Here is a 19820-nt window from a genome sequence, read left to right as displayed (position 1 = left end):
TACTGTAGGAGATACTTTTCCATGTATCGCAACTGTAATATCAGCTACTGATATTACAAAAAGAGAACACTTTACTGCAAGAATCCTTTGATATATTAAATAGAAAACAAGTAGCAGTGGGTGTAAAAATGAAGCTTTTTCTCATCACTTCAGTTCATTGAAAGTGGTCTTCAATGGCTCTGTGAATGGAAACAATCCTTCATTTCAGTTAGTCTTTCAATCAGTATTGTGATCTATGTTGTACATGATTGAAAGATTACCTGTAAGTAGTAATAGTAGTAATGGCTTTTTGTCATTTTATTTACAAAGGGTATTTCTATAGCAGAAAACGAGAAAAAGCCAACGATCTTAACGTTCTCCAAAGTGGAAGAACCATTCACTGCCAAATATTGTGAAGCTAAGACCACGTTTTGAAATGGTAGTCCTACAGTAGTTCTATGTCATTGTTTAACGTCCCCATCTTGATATACATGAAAATATCAAAAATGAGCGCATCGTGTGACAAACTCAAGGGGGAAAAGGTTGTGGTTGTCACAGGGACAGTTATGATGCAACAACTGAAGAGGAACTGTTAAAACTCCTTCATCATGACCTGTTTAGTTGTCACAGAAACACTTTTCCCCATTTGAGTTGAGGCCTCAACACATTCTGTGTTCCTCTGACCTAGAAAATAACCATATTATCAAGACAACCTACACGTAACAGCCCACGTCCCTGCACTTCAGTGCACGAGGTCTAAGTCACCAACCTGATCTCAGAACATTTCATATTATTCTGTACGTAAATCCCAGACACTCTATTTAGAATGATAGGTTATGTTTGGTATAGTTACATAAGACAGATGGTTACCTAATGCAACAATGAAAGGAGGGTGGTTGATCAGGGTGGACAGGTAGGCATGTAACGCCAACGTCTAGCAACCCAAAGGTTTCAAGTTCTAATTGCATCATGGACAATTTGAGGAAATAAGCGAATGTTCAACGACTTACTACTTTTTAGGTGCTTTGGAACTAAGGTGGCTTGCGACAGTATTCACCCCCTTGGCATTTTTCCTATATTGTTGCCTTACATCCTGGAATAAAAATAGATTTTTGGGGGGAAGGTTGTGTCATTTGATATAGACAACATGCCTACCACTTTGAAAATTATTTTTTTTTATTGTGAAACAAACAAGAAATAAGACAAGAAAACAGAAAACTTGAGCGTGCATAACTATTCACCCCCCTCCCTCAAAGGCAATACTTTGTAGAGCAATTACAGCTGCACATCTTCATAATGCCCCTTGTTTGGTGGTGTTGCAGACTCTGGGCTCTTTCAGAACAGGTGTATATATACTGAGATCATGTGACAGATCATGTGACACTTAGATTGCACACAGATGGACTTTATTTAACTAATTATGTGACTTCTGAAGGTAATTGGTTGTACCAGATCTTATTTAGGGGCTTCAGAGCAAAGGGGGTGAATACATATGCAACACTTTTCCGTTTTTCATTTAAAAAATGTTTAGAAATAAGTTATTTTTTTCATTTGACTTTTTTTTTGTATATTTTGTGTATGTCCATTACATGAAATCCAAATGAAAGTCAATTTAAATGACAGGTTGTAATGCAACAAAATAGGAAAAATGCCAAGTGGGGTGAATACTTTTGCAAGGCACTCTACTTAGCATGTTAGCTAACCCGTCCCCTAACCCTAACCCTTTATCCTAACTCCTAAACTTCAGTCTAACCCCTAACGTTTGTACCTATTCACCTAGCTAGAAATTGAAACATATCAAACGAAATACAGTGTCTCAGATTGACATAATCATATGAAATGCTCTGAGACCAGGTTGCAGTCACACACACTCACACATAGAAGGGACTATTGTATTTATCAGATAAGATATTACATTCCTCTGTTGTATTTCAGTACAAATCAAATCAACGTTTATCGGTCGAGCGCACAGATTTGCAGATGTTATGCTTGTGTTTCTAGCTCTAACAGTGCAGTAATACCTAGCAATGTCACGTTCTGACCTTTATTTCCTTTGTTTTGTATTTATTTAGTATGGTCAGGGTGTGAGTTGGGTGGGCAGTCTATGTTTGTTTTTCTATGATTTGGGGATTTCTATGTTTCGGCCTAGTATGGTTCTCAATCAGAGGCAGGTGTCATTAGTTGTTTTTGAGAATCATACTTAGGTAGCCTGGGTTGCACTGTTCGTTTGTGGGTGATTGTCTATGCTAGTTGCTTGCGTCAGCACAGGTCTCATTTGTAGCTTCACGGTCGTTATTGGTTTATTGTTTTTGTATGCAGTGTTCAGTACTTTCTTTAATTAAATATTCACTATGAACACATACCACGCCGCATTTTGGTCCTCTGATCCTTCTCGCCTCTCCTCTTCAGATGAAGAGGAGGAAGACCGTGACAAGCAAATGTAAATCAATAATACACACATCAATCCCATTTATATTCCCCTGCTCAACAGGTTAGAGGAGTGTTCCTCTAGTATAGAATGTTGACCATCAGTCAGAGCTGTAGAATTAGGAAGTACAACTCAGAGCCCTGGGGTCATTATGTCATCATAGCTGTCATATGTCTTGTAAGAAAAGTTCTTGCTCATCCTCAGTGAAACAACCTGTGGTGAAATTAAAGTTATTTACTGGTTCTGTGGTGCTATTGTGGTTTGTTTGCTATCCAACAGTCCAATCACGTATTTTCTCATCAATATCACCATCTTAAATGTGTCAACTGCTTCATAAGCTACAAACAGGGACAATCCTTTGGTTTGACTGTACAACCTTACCCACTGCGGTTCACAAAGTATTGTGATTCCTCCTAAATGAACTGATACATCTGATAACTGTAAATACAGTATCAATGTTATCATTGATAAGTTATCAATGTTGATAAGATCTGCAGTGGTTTCCCAGACGTGGGTACATGGCTACACACACACACACACACACACATAATCACAGAAAAAGGTGTTAATTTTAGACCACAGTGTTTTACTTTGTCTGAATTAAAATACATAGGTTTGATCTGAATGGCACTATCTCACATATCCTTTCCTTATGAGGCCGAAAGTGGATTATACTGTGAGGTACAGCGGTTGGCAATGCAACCTCATAATAGAAAGGCAATAACCTGACACTCTCGAGGCTGTCAGATATGTGTATGTGTATTTAGGATCATAGGAAAGAGTATCAACACAGGCCTCCCGGTTGGCGCAGTGGTTAAGGGCGCTGGGTTCGCGCCCAGGCTCTGTCGTAACCGGCCGCGACCGGGAGGTCTGTGGGGCGACGCACAATTGGCCTAGCTTCGTCCGGGCATCGTCCTTGGTCGGTGGGGATGTCCTTGTCTCATCGTGCACCAGTGACTCCTGTGGCGGGCTGGGTGCAGTGCGCGCTAATCAAGGTTGCCAGGTGCAGCCTCCGACACATTGGTGCAGCTGGCTTCCGGGTTGGATGCGTGCTGTGTTAAGAAGCAGTGCGAGCCCGTATGGGAGTTGTAGCGATGAGACAAGATAGATACCATGAAATTGGGGAGAAAAAGGGGTAAAAAAATATTTTTTTAATAAATAAAAAATAATAACACAAATTCTTCATTTAAATATTAGGTACTTAATACTATTACTTAATATTATGATTGCCGATCATGAAAAAGCAAGTAAAGATTGGGCTCAAAACATTCTCCCTCTTGTTCTGTTGAAGAATCTTGTTCCTTTTTGTTGCTCATTGGGGAAAGTGATGGGGAAATTCTGCTGTGGAACTTTGGTTTTAAAGCGTGGGTAGGAAAGCACATTTCACCTCTCAGAGAATACGTTTCTACCTGCACCAGGAGTATATATATAGCTCTGGTGAGGAGTAGGACCTCACACAGCCACTGAAGCTCTCTGTCTGAAGACAAGACAGCAGCTCATCACATCACTAACCACAGCACCACAGAAGAAGAGATGGCCCAGATCAGAGCCCCTGTTATTGTGCTGCTCGTGCTCCTGGCTGTGGGGCTGTTCACTACTGAGGCTTCTGCAGCTAAACAAGGTCAATATTCTGCAGTGAAAGTTGTGTCTTAGTCCGTCTGTCTGTGTTATTACTGGAACACTGAACTAAACTGTTGGACAATTAGAGTAATATTTAGTCTTCATTAAGAGTCCTCTTTAATTGTCAATTTGTTCATTTTTTACAGCACCTCGTAGAAGATTCTGCTGTCAAAGTTATACTGGTGGGGAAATACCTTTTAAAGTTATCGTAGGATATACCCTACAGACCACCACTGAAATCTGCAGAATCCCTGCCATCATGTGAGTATCTTTGATTATGTATCTTTGAATTGAGGTTCAGGATTCTTTACAGAAAAATACATTATAGTGTAATTATAGTTTAATAGAAATATGGGTTAACAATGCTGTGAAAACAGAGTGTTTTGTATCTGAGACTTACAGTTTTGTATGTGTCTCTTCCAGATTCCACACTAAAAATGGGAAAGATTTGTGTGCAGACCCTTCCCAGAGCTCGGTGATCCAACATGTCAACCGACTGAGGTGAGAATGACTCTCATAAATAACATTACAACTGTTATAGTTGTTTATTATGAATGGTACAAACAAAGATGGTAATATAAGAGTGGTCTTAACAGCTGAAAATAATATGAATTTTTCTAATCTATTTCAGGGACAAGGCGGTTCACATCAGCAAATCACAGTCCTAATCCGATGATGGGTTCTGGATACAGAGGAGCAGAACATGTGTATTTAACAGTCAGGACCTGAACATGTTAATAACCAGTGTATATAGTGTATATCCCATCCTGTTTCATCTGCTATCCATCTACCTAAATCTTCTTAGTCCTATATTTTCTGGGCTGATTTTATATGAATATATTTTGCAAATTAAAAAAATTTAGTTATAATATAACGCTTTATGAGCAATAAGGTTAAGACCTCGTTGTAAGACAGGAAACTAAATGTTTAAACTTTTTTTCATGAAAACATTTGTTACTTTTTGTCACTGTTACAATTTATGTCAATAATAAATGTAATATATTTTACTATAACCTGTTTGTATATGAAATAGGCTTTGTCATTGCAGAGTTTAATGGTTTGATCTCGTTTTATGGGCATCAGAAATTGCACACGCTGTAACATTTTATTCATAAAAGTCTTGTGTATGATCATATCATTGATCACATCTGTTGCTTTAAACTGTTACTTTAATATTTTATGTCTATAATAAATATATTTTCCTAATAATTCTCACTTGTTTTGTGTGTTCATCTTGTGTGGTATGAGTGGTGAATGGAAGATGAACCTTGGACAGTACAATGACAGATACTAACTGATGAAGCAGACAGAGACAAGATATTGAATAGTAACTGTGGAGGAGACAACATCATGAGAGGTCACCAGTGGGTGGATGTAGTAACTGTAGAGGACACTACACCATGAGAGATCACCAGTGGGTGGATGTAGTAACTGTGGAGGAGACAACATCATGAGAGGTCACCAGTGGGTGGATGTAGTAACTATGGAGGACACTACACCATGAGAGGTCACCAGTGGGTGGCTGTAGTGACTGTAGAGGACACTACACCATGAGAGGTGACCAGTGGGTGGATGTAGTAGCTGTAGAGGACACTACACCATGAGAGGTCACCAGTGGGTGGATGTAGTAACTGTAGAGGACACTATACCGTGAGAGGTCAGCAGAGGTTGGATGTAGTAACTGTAGAGGACACTATACCGTGAGAGGTCACCAGTGGGTGGATGTAGTAACTGTAGAGGACACTACACCATGAGAGGTCACCAGTGGGTGGATGTAGTAACTGTAGAGGACACTACACCATGAGAGGTCAGCAGAGGGTGAATCACTCTCACAATGTTTCTTATAAAAACACTATTATTGAAAAGGCCTTGTAGAGATGACATACAGTATATTCACTTTGTATGTCTATGGTGTTTAAGCTCCAAATTGTTATTTTTGGATTACATTGAAATCTACATAGACCTGGCCTTGATGGTGGTATACAATGTACAATAACTTCTACCTGGCTAACAACAGGAGTTTCATACAACTGTTTCTTCTTGTTCCTTTTGAGGTTTTAGGAAAGAGTTGATGTTGTGACAAATTGTTAAGGGAATTTTTATCAATGATGACTAATTATGTATACATTTCAATCAGGATGTACTAATCAGAATACTATTATGCTACTGTACATGTATGAATTTTCTCTCTTGATTCCAGTATTGAATATAATGTAGTGAATGTGGTCAAAAGTTAGAACAATGACGGTCTGTTCCTTGGTACAAATGAATGAACGATATCTCCAGACTGTCTAGAATGCTTATCTACACTGACTGACCTTGGCTCTAGGCGAGGAGGGAAGGCTTGAGAGCTATAGGGCCTTTCTACCAGTGTCAAGAAGAGACGGAACATTTAGAAAACGCTGACGTCATTTTCAGTTTATAACCTGTGGTAAAATGTGTATGTACTCAGTACTCTCTTGACTAAAGGCTGTTACTTGACTTTAAGACCGGGGCTCTGTCCATTCCTATAAAATAAGGGTCTTACAAATTCTTATGAATTGACAGAGTGTTTAATTTTAATTGGGAATTAAAACAGAGGAATTAAAATTCCTTCAACACAAATGCATATTAATTCAAAACAATCAGATATATGACTATTTACAAGAGCTATTCAAATTCATGTATTAAGGTAGCACAACCAAGAGGAACCAATGACATCAGCACTGAGTCAAGGACCATATCACCTCCACCCTACCTGACACCCTAGACCCACTCCAATTTGCTTACCGCCCAAATAGGTCCACAGACGATGCAATCTCAACCACACTGCACACTGCCCTAACCCATCTGGACAAGAGGAATACCTATGTGAGAATGCTGTTCATCGACTACAGCTCAGCATTTAACACCATAGTACCCTCCAAACTCGTCATCAAGCTCGAGACCCTGGGTCTCGACCCCGCCCTGTGCAACTAGGTACTGGACTTCCTGACGGGCCGCCCCCAGGTGGTGAGGGTAGGTAACAACATCTCCACCCCGCTGATCCTCAACACTGGGGCCCCACAAGGGTGCGTTCTGAGCCCTCTCCTGTACTCCCTGTTCACCCACGACTGCGTGGCCACGCACGCCTCCAACTCAATCATCAAGTTTGCGGACGACACTACAGTGCTAGGCTTGATTACCAACAACAACGAGATGGCCTACAGGGAGGAGGTGAGGGCCCTTGGAGTGTGGTGTCAGGAAAATAACCTCACACTCAACGTCAACAAAACTAAGGAGATGATTGTGGACTTCAGCAAACAGCAGAGGGAGCACCCCCCTATCCACATCGATGGAACAGTAGTGGAGAGGGTAGTAAGTTTTAAGTTCCTCGGCGTACACATCACAGACAAACTGAATTGGTCCACCCACACAGACAGCATCGTGAAGAAGGCGCAGCAGCGTCTGTTCAACCTCAGGAGGCTGAAGAAATTCGGCTTGTCACCAAAAACACTCACAAACTTACAGATGCACAATCGAGAGCATCCTGTCGGGCTGTATCACCACCTGGTACGGCAACTGCTCCGCCCACAACCGTAAGGCTCTCCAGAGGGTAGTGAGGTCTGCACAACGCATCACCGGGGGCAAACTACCTGCCCTCCAGGACACCTACACCACCCGATGTCACAGGAAGGCCATAAAGATCATCAAGGACAACAACCACCCAAGCCACTGCCTGTTCACCCCGCTATCATCCAGAAGGCGAGGTCAGTACAGGTGCATCAAAGCTGGGACCGAGAGACTGAAAAACAGCTTCTATCTCAAAGCCACCAGACTGTTAAACAGCCACCACTAACATTGAGTGGCTGCTGCCAACACACTGACTCAACTCCAGCCACTTTAATAATGGGAATTGATGGAAATTGATGTAAAATATATCATTAGCCACTTTAAACAATGCTACTTAATATAATGTTTACATACCCTACATTTTTCATCTCATATGTATATGTATATACTGTACTCTATCATCTACTGCATCTTTATGTAATACATGTATCACTAGCCACTTTAAACTATGCCACTTTGTTTACATACCCTACATTACTCATCTCATATGTATATACTGTACTCGATACCATCTACTGCATCTTGCCTATGCCGTTCTGTACCATCACTCATTCATATATCTTTATGTACATATTCTTTATCCCTTTACTCTTGTGTGTATAAGGTAGTAGTTTTGGAATTGTTAGGTTAGATTACTCGTCGGTTATTACTGCATTGTCGGAACTAGAAGCACAAGCATTTCGCTACACTCGCATTAACATCTGCTAACCATGTGTATGTGATAAATACATTTGATTTGATTTGATCCGTGTTAAATTCCCAAATTCCAAACTGTGTCACAACACACACTGTTGTCTCTACTATCAAAGCAGTGAAATTCCAGTTCTGGAAGTTCTCATTCTGCATTTTTAACCAAATTATTTTCTTGTGAGAATTCAATAGTTCAACACATGAACAGTGATAAAGAAATCTAAATGTTTATCATATATGCATAGTCACTTTAACTATATATTCATGTACATACTACCTCAATTGGGCCGACAAACCAGTTCTCCCGCAGATAGGCTAACCAGGTTATCTGCATTGTGTCCCGCCACCCACCACCCACCAACCCCTCTTTTACGCTAATGGTACTCTCTGTTCATCATATATGCATAGTCACTTTAACCATATCTACATGTACATACTACCTCAATTGTATGTATTTTTTCGCTTTATTCAACCAGGTAGGCAAGTTGAGAACAAGTTCTCATTTACAATTGCGACCTGGCCAAGATAAAGCTAAGCAGTTCGACACATACACCGACACAGAGTTTCACATGGAGTAAAACAAACATACAGTCAATAATACAGTAGAAACAAGTCTATATACGATGTGAGCAAATGAGGTGAGTTAAGGGAGGTAAAGGCAAAAAAAGGCCATGGTGGCAAAGTAAATACAATAAGGCAAGTAACACTGGAATGGTAGATTTGCAGTGGAAGAATGTGCAAAGTAGAAATAAAAATAATGGGGTGCAAAGGAGCAAAATAAATAAGTAAATAAAATACAATAAATACAGTAGGGGAAGAGGTAGTTGTTTGGGCTAAATTATAGGTGGGCTATGTACAGGTGCAGTAATCTGTGAGCTGCTCTGACAGCTGGTGCTTAAAGCTAGTGAGAGAGATAAGTGTTTCCAGTTTCAGAGATTTTTGTAGTTCGTTCCAGTCATTGGCAACTGGAAGGAGAGGCGGCCAAAGAAAGAATTGGTTTTGGGGGTGACCAGAGAGATATACCTGCTGGAGCGCGTGCTACAGGTGGGTGATGCTATGGTGACCAGCGAGCTGAGATAAGGGGGGACTTTACCTAGCAGGGTCTTGTAGATGACATGGAGCCAGTGGGTTTGGCGACGAGTATGAAGCGATTTTGTAAATGACATCGCCGAAGTCGAGGATTGGTAGGATGGTCAGTTTTACAAGGGTATGTTTGGCAGCATGAGTGAAGGATGCTTTGTTGCGAAATAGGAAGCCAATTCTAGATTTAACTTTGGATTGGTGATGTTTGATGTGGGTCTGGAAGGAGAGTTTAACAGTCTAACCAGACACCTAGGTATTTGTATTTGTCCACATATTCTAAGTCAGAGCCGTCCAGAGTAGTGATGTTAGACAGGCGGGCAGGTGCGGCAGCGATCGGTTGAAGAGCATGCATTTAGTTTTACTTGTATTTAAGAGCAATTGGAGGCCACAGAAGGAGAGTTGTATGGCATTGAAGCTTGCCTGGGGGGTTGTTAACACAGTGTCCAAAGAAGGCCCAGAACTATACAGAATGGTATCGTCTGCGTAGAGGTGGATCAGAGACTCACCAGCAGCAAGAGAGACACCATTGATGTATACAGAGAAGAGAGTCGGTCCAAGAATTGAACCATGTGGCACCCCCATAGAGACTGCCAGAGGTCCGGACAGCAGACCCTCCGATTTGACACACGGCACTCTAGCAGAGAAGTAGTTGGTGAACCAGGCGATCATTTGAGAAACCAAGGCTGTCGACTCTGCCGATGAGGATGTGGTGATTGACAGAGTCGAAAGCCTTGGCCAGATAAATGAATACGGCTGCACAGTAATGTTTCTTATCGATGGCGGTTAAGATATCGTTTAGGACCTTGAGCGTGGCTGAGGTGCACCCATGACCAGCTCTGAAACCAGATTGCATAGCAGAGAGGGTATGGTGAGATTCGAAATGGTCGGTAATCTGTTTGTTGACTTGGCTTTCGAAGACCTTAGAAAGGCAGGGTAGGATAGATATAGGTCTGTAGCAGTTTGGGTCAAGAGTGTCCGCCCCTTTAAAGAGGGGGGATGACCGCAGCTGCTTTCCAATCTTTGGGAAACTCAGACGACACGAAAGAGAGGTTGAACAGGCTAGTAATAGGGGTGGCAACAATTTCGGCAGATAATTTTAGAAAGAAAGGGTCCAAATTGTCTAGCCCGGCTGATTTGTTGGGGTCCAGATTTTGCAGCTCTTTCAGAACATCAGCTGACTGGATTTGGGAGAAGGAGAAATGGGGAAGGCTTGGGCGAGTTGCTGTGGGGGGTGCAGTGCTGTTGACCGGGGTAGGGGTAGCCACGTGGAAAGCATGGCCAGCCGTAGAAAAATGATTATTGAAATTCTCAATAATAGTGGATTTATCAGTGGTGACAGTGTTTCCTATCTTCAGTTGCAGTGGGCAGCTGGGAGGAGGTGTTCTTATTCTCCATGGACTTTACAGTGTCCCAGAACTTTTTTGAGTTAGTGTTGCAGGAAGCACATTTCTGCTTGAAAAAGCTAGCCTTGGCTTTTCTAACTGCCTGTGTATAATGGTTTCTAGCTTCCCTGAAAATCTGCATATCACGGGGGCTGTTAGATGCTAATGCAGAACGCCATAGGATGTTTTTGTGTTGGTTATGGGCAGTCAGGTCTGGGGAGAACCTAGGGCTATATCTCTTCCTGGTTCTAAATTTCTTGCTTATTTAAGATGGGAAGGCATTTGAAAAAAAAATAACCAGGCATCCACTACTGACGGGATGAGATCAATATCCTTCCAGGATACCCCGGCCAGGTCAATTAGAAAGGCCTGCTCGCTGAAGTGTTTCAGGGAGCGTTTGACAGTGACGAGTGGAGGTCGTTTGACCGCTGACCCGTTACGGATGCAGGCAAAGAGGCAGTGATCGCTGAGATCTTGGTTGAAGACAGCAGAAGTGTATTTAGAGGGCAAGTTGGTTAGGATGATATCTATGAGGGTGCCCGTGTTTACGGCTTTGGGGGGTAGGTTCATTGATAATTTGTGTGAGATTGAGGGCATCAAGCTTAGATTGTAGGATGGCTAGGGTGTTCAGCATGTTCCAGTTTAGGTCTCCTAGCAGCACGAGCTCTGAAGATAGATGGGAGGCAATCAGTTCACATATGGTGTCCAGAGAACAGCTGGGGACAGAGGGTGGTCTATAGCAGGCGGCAACGGTGAGAAACTTGTTTTTAGAGAGGTGTATTTTTAAAAGTAGAAGTTCAAATTGTTTGGGTACAGACCTGGATAGTTGGACAGAACTCTGCGGCCTATCTTTGCAGTAGATTGCAACACCGCCCCCTTTGGCAGTTCTATCTTGTCTGAAAATGTTGTAATTAGGGATGAAAATTTCAGAATTTTTGGTGGTCTTCCTAAACTAGGATTCAGACACAGCTAGAACATCCGGGTTGGCAGAGTGTGCTAAAGCAGTGAATAAAACAAACTTAGGGAGGAGGCTTCTAATGTTAACATGCATGAAACCAAGGCGGTTACAGAAGTCATCAAAAGAGAGCTTCTGGGGAATAGAAGTGGAGCTCGGCAGTGCAGGGACTGGATTCACCTCTACATCACCAGAGGAAAAGAGGAGGAGTAGGATAATGGTACGGCTAAAAGCAATGAGAATTGGTCGTCTAGAATGTCTGGTACAGAGAGTAAAAGGAGGTTTCTGTGGGCGATAAAATAGCTTCAAGGTATAACGTACAGACAAAGGTATGGTAGGATGTGAATACAGTGGAGGTAAACCTAGGTAGTGAGTGATGATGAGAGAGATATTATCTCTAGAAACATCATTGAAACCAGGAGATGTCATCACATGTGTGGGTGGTGGAACTAATAGGTTGGATAAGGTTTAGTGAGCAGGACTAGAGGCTCTACAGTGAAATAAGCCAATAAACACTAACCAGAACAGCAATGGACAAGGCATATTGACATTAAGCAGAGGCAAGCTTAGTCGAGTGATCAAAAGGGTCCAGTGAGTAGTGAGGTTGGTTGAGGTCACGGCGATTCAGACAGCTAGCCGGGCCATCGGTAACATGCTAGCATAGGATGGAGGTCTGTTTTTAGCCACCTTGTGCGTTTCCGTCGGTAGGATTAGTGGGGTTCCGTGTGGTAGAAGGGATCAATCCAATTCGCAAAAAAAAAATTGATATAGTTATAGAGACCCAAGAAAAAAAGAAAATAATTGTCTATTCAGATAGCAGCCGATAAGACAACTAACGATTAGCGGACCGCAGATGGGCATTCAGGTAACGTCGCGACGGAGGAGCCAGCTGGATAACTCCCTCGGGCAGATAACGTCGGTAGTCCAGTTGTGAAGGACCGGTGGGGCTCCGCGTTGGCAGTAAAACGGGCCGGGATAGGTGATTGTAACCCAGGAGTGACTGATGGAACTCTTCAGCTGGCTAGCTCCGGAATAATTGATGTCCGGAATCGACGTAAGCGGATAGTCACACGGATAGCAGCTAGCTTGCTGCGAGATCCAGGTATAAATGTCCAGAGCTTGCGGTTGAAATCCCGGGACATGGAGAGAAAAATAGGTCCGGTATGTTCCGGTCCGAGCCACGCCGTACAAAACTGCCGATAGATTTTCGAGCTAAAGGATAGCTGATGACCACAAACCTTGGTTAGCTTCTGGTTAGCTGGTTAGCTGAATAAGCCTGTGTAAACAGTGTCTGTATGTAGCCTCTCTACTTTTATAGCCTAGCTACTGTATATAGTCTGTTTTTTACTGTTGTTTTATTTCTTTACTTACCTATTGTTCACCTAATACCCTTTTTGCACTATTGGTTAGAGCCTGTAAGGAAGCATTTCACTGTAAGTTCTACACCTGTTGTATTCAGTGTACGTGACAAATAAACTTTGATTTGATTTGCTTTGCTTTGCTACTCTCTGTTTATCATATATGCATAGTCACTTTAACTATACATTCATGTACATACTACCTCAATTAGCCCGACTAACCAGTGCTCCCGCACATTGGCTACCCGGACTATCTGCATTGTGTCCCGCCTCCCACCATCCACCAACCCCTCTTTTGCACTACTGCTACTCTCTGTTTATCATATATGCATAGTCACTTTAACCACACCTACATGTACGTAGTAACTCAATTAGCCCGACAAACTCGCAACTGTATATAGCCTCACTACTGTATATAGCCTCCCTACTGGATATAGCCTCCCTACTGTATATAGCCTCCCTACTGTATATAGCCTCCCTACTGTATATAGCCTCCCTACTGTATATAGCCTCACTACTGTTATTACTCACTGTCTTTTTACAGTTGTTTTTATTTCTTTATTCTTTATTATTCTTTGTTCACCTAATACCTATTTTTTACTTATTAACAATTGCACTGTTGGTCAGGGCTTGTAAATAAGCATTTCACTGTAAGGTTTACTACACCTGTTGTATTTGGCACATGTGACAAATACACTTTGATTTGATTTGCTTTGACACTGATGGTAACAAACAGCACATTAGATGGCACTTCCTGTCCTATTTACTAGTTTCACCCAGAGTCATCAGTGCCAACAACAGCAGCAGCAGAGTAGAGAGTCACAACAAGCTTTACCATCTTGTCAGGTTCAGAGGTCGAGGCAGGCAGTGAAGTTCAACAGATACCTGGAACTCTCTCCTCAGAATGAGATTCCAAGATGATCTGATCCAATGATCTGGAATTCTAATTTAAATACTTTCTCAGTTGGAAATATGATGCCCTTTTCTGGACCGCAGACCCAGCGGTTGTGGAACAAGGTGGAAATTCAGTCTTGACATGTATTTGGGTCAGGGAAGTTTGACACATATGTCACATTGTTGGTACCTTGGTAAACTCCCTTCCACTCTGGGCCTGGATCAAGAATTTACAGCAACTATACAATGATGCATGTCAGCAAAATTCTAAGGGAGATGTTATCATTGTATAATAGAGTATTACATAACGTTGGGATGATGTGATGTAATGTACAAGTAGCCTTAAAAAGAAGTTTGATTGTTCAATTCAAACACATTTAGTCCGTTGTGATTAGAAGGCCTACTGTATGAGTTATAGTGAATGTTCCTGAGGGGCCTAGTTACAGTTTGGACTTACATCACCTTGAAAATCTATGACAAGACTTCAAAATGACTGTCTAGCAATGATCAACAACCAACTTAGGAAGCAGTGCGGGGCCTCCCGGGTGGCGCAGTGGTTAAGGCCGCTGTACTGCAGCGCCAGCTGTGCCATCAGAGTCCCTGGGTTCGCGCCCAGTCTCTGTCGTAACCGGCCGAGACCGGGAGGTCCGTGGGGCAACGCACAATTGGCCTAGCGTCGTCCGGGTTAGGGAGGGATTGGTCGGTAGGGATCTCCTTGTCTCATCGCGCACCAGCGACTCCTGTGGCGGGCCGGGCGCAGTGCTCGCTAACCAAGGTTGCCAGGTGCACGGTGTAGCCTCCGACACATTGGCTGGCTTCCGGGTTGGATGCGCGCTGTGTTAAGAAGCAGTGCGGCTGGTTGGGTTGTGTATCGGAGGACACATGACTTTCAACCTTCGTCTCTCCCGAACCCGTACAGGAGTTGTCGCGATGAGACAAGATAGTTGCTACTAACAATTGGGGAGAAAGAGGGGTAAAATTTTTAACACAAAAACAAAAATCAAATAAAAACCTTTGTATTTTGATTCAGACAGAGAATAACTGTGGTCTCAAATCAATAGCCTGTTTACGCACCCATTCATCAATCTAAGTGACAGTAAATAAAATCCCCATCAAAATACGTCAGTTTAAATTAGAGATATCAGATTTTTGAATGGGATGCATCTCAATCGACCACATCCACATATGCAGTGAAAGATGTCAGACCATGAGAATTCCCAAAAATCTGTCTTCTCACAAAAACGTCTGTAGAGTCTGAATGGATCTCCGGATCTCTGTTTTGATCTACGCCCCCCACAAGTAACACTGATGTGTCAACTTCTGTCTGTAGTGTCTGAACTGTTTGGACTAGAAACTAATACTCCACTAATACCACACTGACTCTCACCAACACAATGGTGTTCTCAGTTTTTCTCTACGAGCCCCACAAGTGTCACGGGACTCGTCTGAAGGTACCAACACAAATTACTAGATGTATGGAGGTAGTTTTGTGCCAACAAAAACATGGGGATAAATATGTATCCCAAAAAACCTAAATATTTCCTGAGTTCTCTTACATGTCATAGATGTAGGACAGACACTTTTAGGGGTTTTAACTCCTCTGCTGTGATTATGTGTGTATGTGTAACCATGTACCATCTCCGTGGCGGAGATCTTTGTGGGCTATACTCAGCCTTGTCTCAGGATGGTAAGTTGGTGGTTGAAGATATCCCTCTAGTGGTGTGGGGGCTGTGCTTTGGCAAAGTGGGTGGGGTTATATCCTTCCTGTTTGGCCCTGTCCGGGGGTGTCCTCGGATGGGGCCACAGTGTCTCCTGACCCCTCCTGTCTCAGCCTCCAGTATTTATGCTGCAGTAGTTTATGTGTCGGGGGGCTAGGGTCAGTGTGTTATATCTGGAGTACTTCTCCTGTCCTATTCGGTGTCCTGTGTGAATTTAAGTGTACTCTCTCAAATTCTCTCTTTCTCTCTTTCTCTCTCTCGGAGGACCTGAGCCCTAGGACCATGCCTCAGGACTACCTGACATGATGACTCCTTGCTGTCCCCAGTCCACCTGGCCGTGCTGCTGCTCCAGTTTCAACTGTTCTGCCTTATTATTATTCGACCATGCTGGTCATTTATGAACATTTGAACATCTTGGCCATGTTCTGTTATAATCTCCACCCGGCACAGCCAGAAGAGGACTGGCCACCCCACATAGCCTGGTTCCTCTCTAGGTTTCTTCCTAGGTTTTGGCCTTTCTAGGGAGTTTTTCCTAGCCACCGTGCCTCTACACCTGCATTGCTTGCTGTTTGGGGTTTTAGACTGGGTTTCTGTACAGCACTTTGAGATATCAGCTGATGTACGAAGGGCTATATAAATACGTTTGATTTGATTTTGATTTGATATGTGTAACCATGTACCCACATCAGTGAAACCACCACAGATCATATCATAGAACATACTGTATGTACAGTTATCAGATGTATCAGTTGGTCTAGGAGGAAACACAGTGCATTGTGCGCCACACAAAGGAGACTGATGGAAGGAGCTATAGGAGGACGGGCTCATTCTAATGGCCAAAATGGAATTGATGAAATGGTCCCAAACACATCAAACACATGGAAACAACGTGTTTGACTCTTTTCCATTGATTCCATTCCAGCCATTACAATGAGCCTGTCCTCCTAAAGCCCCTCTCACCAGCCTCCTCTAGCGCCACAGTGATAAAGTTGTCGTGGAAATTTCCTCTATTTACCAAATCATGAGCGCAAACCACACACACAAGTCAGAGTTAGTTATCAAAGTCCATCTTTAATTATATCAGCTCTATCACAATCCTGTGACTCTCAGATAAATTCAGTGTCTCTCAATGAATTCTCTGAGAGCCCCTTCCACATTTCAAATGAGGTCCTTTATAGCAAAGACACACACAGGATAAGACAGCATCGGCATAATTCATCGTTCAGCTTTGTCTCCTTTCTCAAACCCCAGAACCATAAACCAACCCTCCATATCAACAGGCATATATCAAATTGTCATTTAGATACAACCAACTCTAAATACAACCAATCCTGGACAAACTCACAGAGACACACTGACTGGCACACAGACATTGTGGAGCCAAGAGATATGTTTACACATGATGATACTTTGACCTCTCCCCTCTCTGCGGCCCATGCAACTTAGTCTTGACATAGAACAGATAACTGCAACCCTGCCACAGTATTATACAAAAATAACATTCTTGATGAGAAGTAATTTACAAACATATGATAAATATAAAACATCTTACATATGTTACCAACAAATTCTGATTATTCCACGACAAAGTCTATTGAATTCAAACCATGGAACTGCCCCTGTTGATGTCCTAGGAAGCTGTGAAAGGGCACATTTGGGGTGGTGATATTTATAAACAAATATGTGATGAGTTAGATATCAACCAAATCAGAGAATCACCACAGAACCAGTAAATAACTTTAATTTCACCACAGGGTGTTGCACTGAGGATGAGCAAGAACTTTTCTTACAAGACGTATGACAACAATGATGACATAATGACCCCAGGGCTCTGAGTTGTACTTCCTAATTCTACAGCTCTGACTGATGGTCAACATTCTATAATAGAGGAACACTCGTCTAACCTGTTGAGCAGGGAATTTCAAATGGCGAATGTGAAGGGGAACTTTCAGGTGTGACTTTGTTTGGGTAGTAAATACACACAGCAGGGAAATACAAGAGGAATTCAATCTCCTATCTGATCAATCTAATTGTCATGTCTGTGTGCGTGTCTGTGTCTTTGTGTGTGACTGAGACATCGTTCACTGAAGTGCATGGATGTGGGCTGTTACGTGTAGGTTGTCTTGATAATATGGTTATTTTCTAGGTCAGAGGAACACAGAATGTATTGATGCCATCAAGTCAAAGGCGGAAAAGTGTTTCTGTGACAACTAAACAGGTCATGATGAAGGAGTTTTAACAGTTCCTCTTCAGTTGTTGCATCATAACTGTCCCTGTGACAACCACAACCTTTTCCCCCTTGAGTTTGTCACAATGCATTAATATGAATATTGAGACATTTAACACATTGGTGCTGTTTCTTTGCAATGTATAACCTCACACAACTACCATGTGAAACCAGGGACAGAGTGGGAGGATCCTCTACATTCACAGAACAATTGAAGACCACTTCAATGAGCTGAAGAGATGAGTAAAAGTTTAACTCTCTCACCCACTGATACTTGTTTAATATAATATAGAACAAAAGATTCCTGCAATTCAGAAGTTCATGTTTCATATCATTAGCTCTTATTACAGTAAGATGAGATACATGGAAAGTACAGTGTCTTCAGAAAGTAACTACACCCCTTGATTTTCAACCACATTTTGTTGTGTTACAACCTGCATTTAAAATGGATCAAATGTAGATTTTGTGTCACTGGCCTACACACAATACCCCAAAATGCCAAAGTGTAGTTGTGTTTTCAGATTTTTTTCAACAAATGAATAGAAAAGGAGTCAATAAGTATTCAACCCCTTTGTTATGGCCAGCCTTAATAAGATCAGGAGTACGTTTGTGCTTAACAACTCACAAAATAAGTTGCATGGACTCGCTCTGTGTGCAATAATAGTGTTCAACATGATTTTTGAATGACTACCTCATCTCTTTACCCCACACATACAATTATGCTTAAGGCCCCTCAGTTGAATTGTGAATTTCAAACACAGATTCAACTACAAAGACCAGAGAGGTTTTCCAATGCCTCCCAAAGAAGAGCTCCTATTGCTGGATGGGTCAAAATAAAATAAAAAAACAGACATTGAATATCCCTTTGAGCATGGTGAAGTTATTAATTACAATTTGGATGGTGTAATTGTTGATGTTGATGTTATTGATGTTGTAAAGATACAGGCGTCCTTCCTAACTCAGTTTCCGGAGAGGACGGAAACCGCTCAGGGATTTCACCATGAGGCCAATAGTGAATAATGGTTGAATAATGGCTGTGAAAGAAGAAAACTGAGGATGGATCAACATTGTAGTTACTCCACAATAGTAACCTGTAAGGACAGATGCTGGGAGACGGGAAGCTAGTACAGGGAGTGAATATTTAATCAGTAATGGACATGAAACAAAACAAGGCCAGTGTCTGGACAAGAGGAACACAATCACATCAATGCTGAAAGGGAAAGAAACTGAGGAAGTGACAGATATAGGGAAGACAGTCAATAAGGTAATAGAGTCCAGGTGAGTCCCATGAAGTGCTGACGCGCATAATGATGGTGACAGGTGTGCGTAATGATGGGCCGCCTAGCGCCCTCGAGTGCCAGAGAAGGGGAGCGGGAGCAGGCATGACATAACCTAAATGACAGAATGAAAAGAAGGAAGCCTGTACAGAATAAAAATATTCCAAACATGCATCCAGTTTGCAAGAAGGTACCACAGTAAAACTGCAAAAGATGCTTCAAAGAAATTAACTTTACGTCTTGAATACGAAGCGTTATAAGAGAACCTGGTCCAGTCTGCTTTCCAACAGACACTGGGAGACAAATTCACCTTTCAGCAGGACAATACTCTAAAACACAAGGCCAAATATAAACTGGAGTTGCTTACCAAGATGACATTGACTGTTCCTGAGTGGCCTAGATAGAGTTTTGACTTAAATAAGATTCTAAATCTATGGCAAGACTTGAAAATGGCTGTCTAGCAATGATCAACAACCAACTTGACAGCGCTTGAAGAACATTGTACAATCCATGTGTGCAAAGCTCTTATAAATTGACCTTGAAAGAGTCACAGCTGTAATCACTGCCAAATGTAATTCTAACATGTATTGACTCAGGGGTGTGAATACTTATGTAAAT

The 19820-nt window shown here is 42.1% G+C and overlaps 1 protein-coding gene across 1 annotated transcript; it reads left to right on the top strand.

The window, feature by feature from the left end:
• Positions 1 to 3898: 3898 nt before the first annotated feature.
• LOC139387389 (C-C motif chemokine 4-like) lies at positions 3899 to 5167 on the top strand. Its single transcript, XM_071133539.1, has 4 exons — positions 3899 to 4028; positions 4174 to 4288; positions 4451 to 4528; positions 4659 to 5167. Exons 1-4 carry the CDS (start codon positions 3941 to 3943, stop codon positions 4693 to 4695), a joined length of 318 nt encoding a protein of 105 aa, XP_070989640.1. The 5' UTR covers positions 3899 to 3940; the 3' UTR covers positions 4696 to 5167.
• The last annotated feature ends 14653 nt before the right edge of the window (positions 5168 to 19820 follow it).

The sequence above is a fragment of the Oncorhynchus clarkii genome, chromosome 28 (genome assembly GCF_045791955.1).
Source record: "Oncorhynchus clarkii lewisi isolate Uvic-CL-2024 chromosome 28, UVic_Ocla_1.0, whole genome shotgun sequence".
NCBI lineage: Eukaryota > Metazoa > Chordata > Actinopteri > Salmoniformes > Salmonidae > Oncorhynchus > Oncorhynchus clarkii.
The sequence above is the reverse complement of the archived record's forward strand: the minus strand, read 5'-3'. Positions and strand labels throughout refer to the sequence as shown.

Excerpts from the sequence above, each read along its gene's own strand:
- LOC139387389 (XM_071133539.1), top strand. The coding sequence starts at position 3,941 with ATGGCCCAGATCAGAGCCCCTGTTATTGTGCTGCTCGTGCTCCTGGCT. Across the intron at positions 4,029-4,173 it reads GGCTTCTGCAGCTAAACAAG|CACCTCGTAGAAGATTCTGC; the intron begins GTCAATATTCTG and ends CATTTTTTACAG. Across the intron at positions 4,529-4,658 it reads CAACATGTCAACCGACTGAG|GGACAAGGCGGTTCACATCA; the intron begins GTGAGAATGACT and ends AATCTATTTCAG.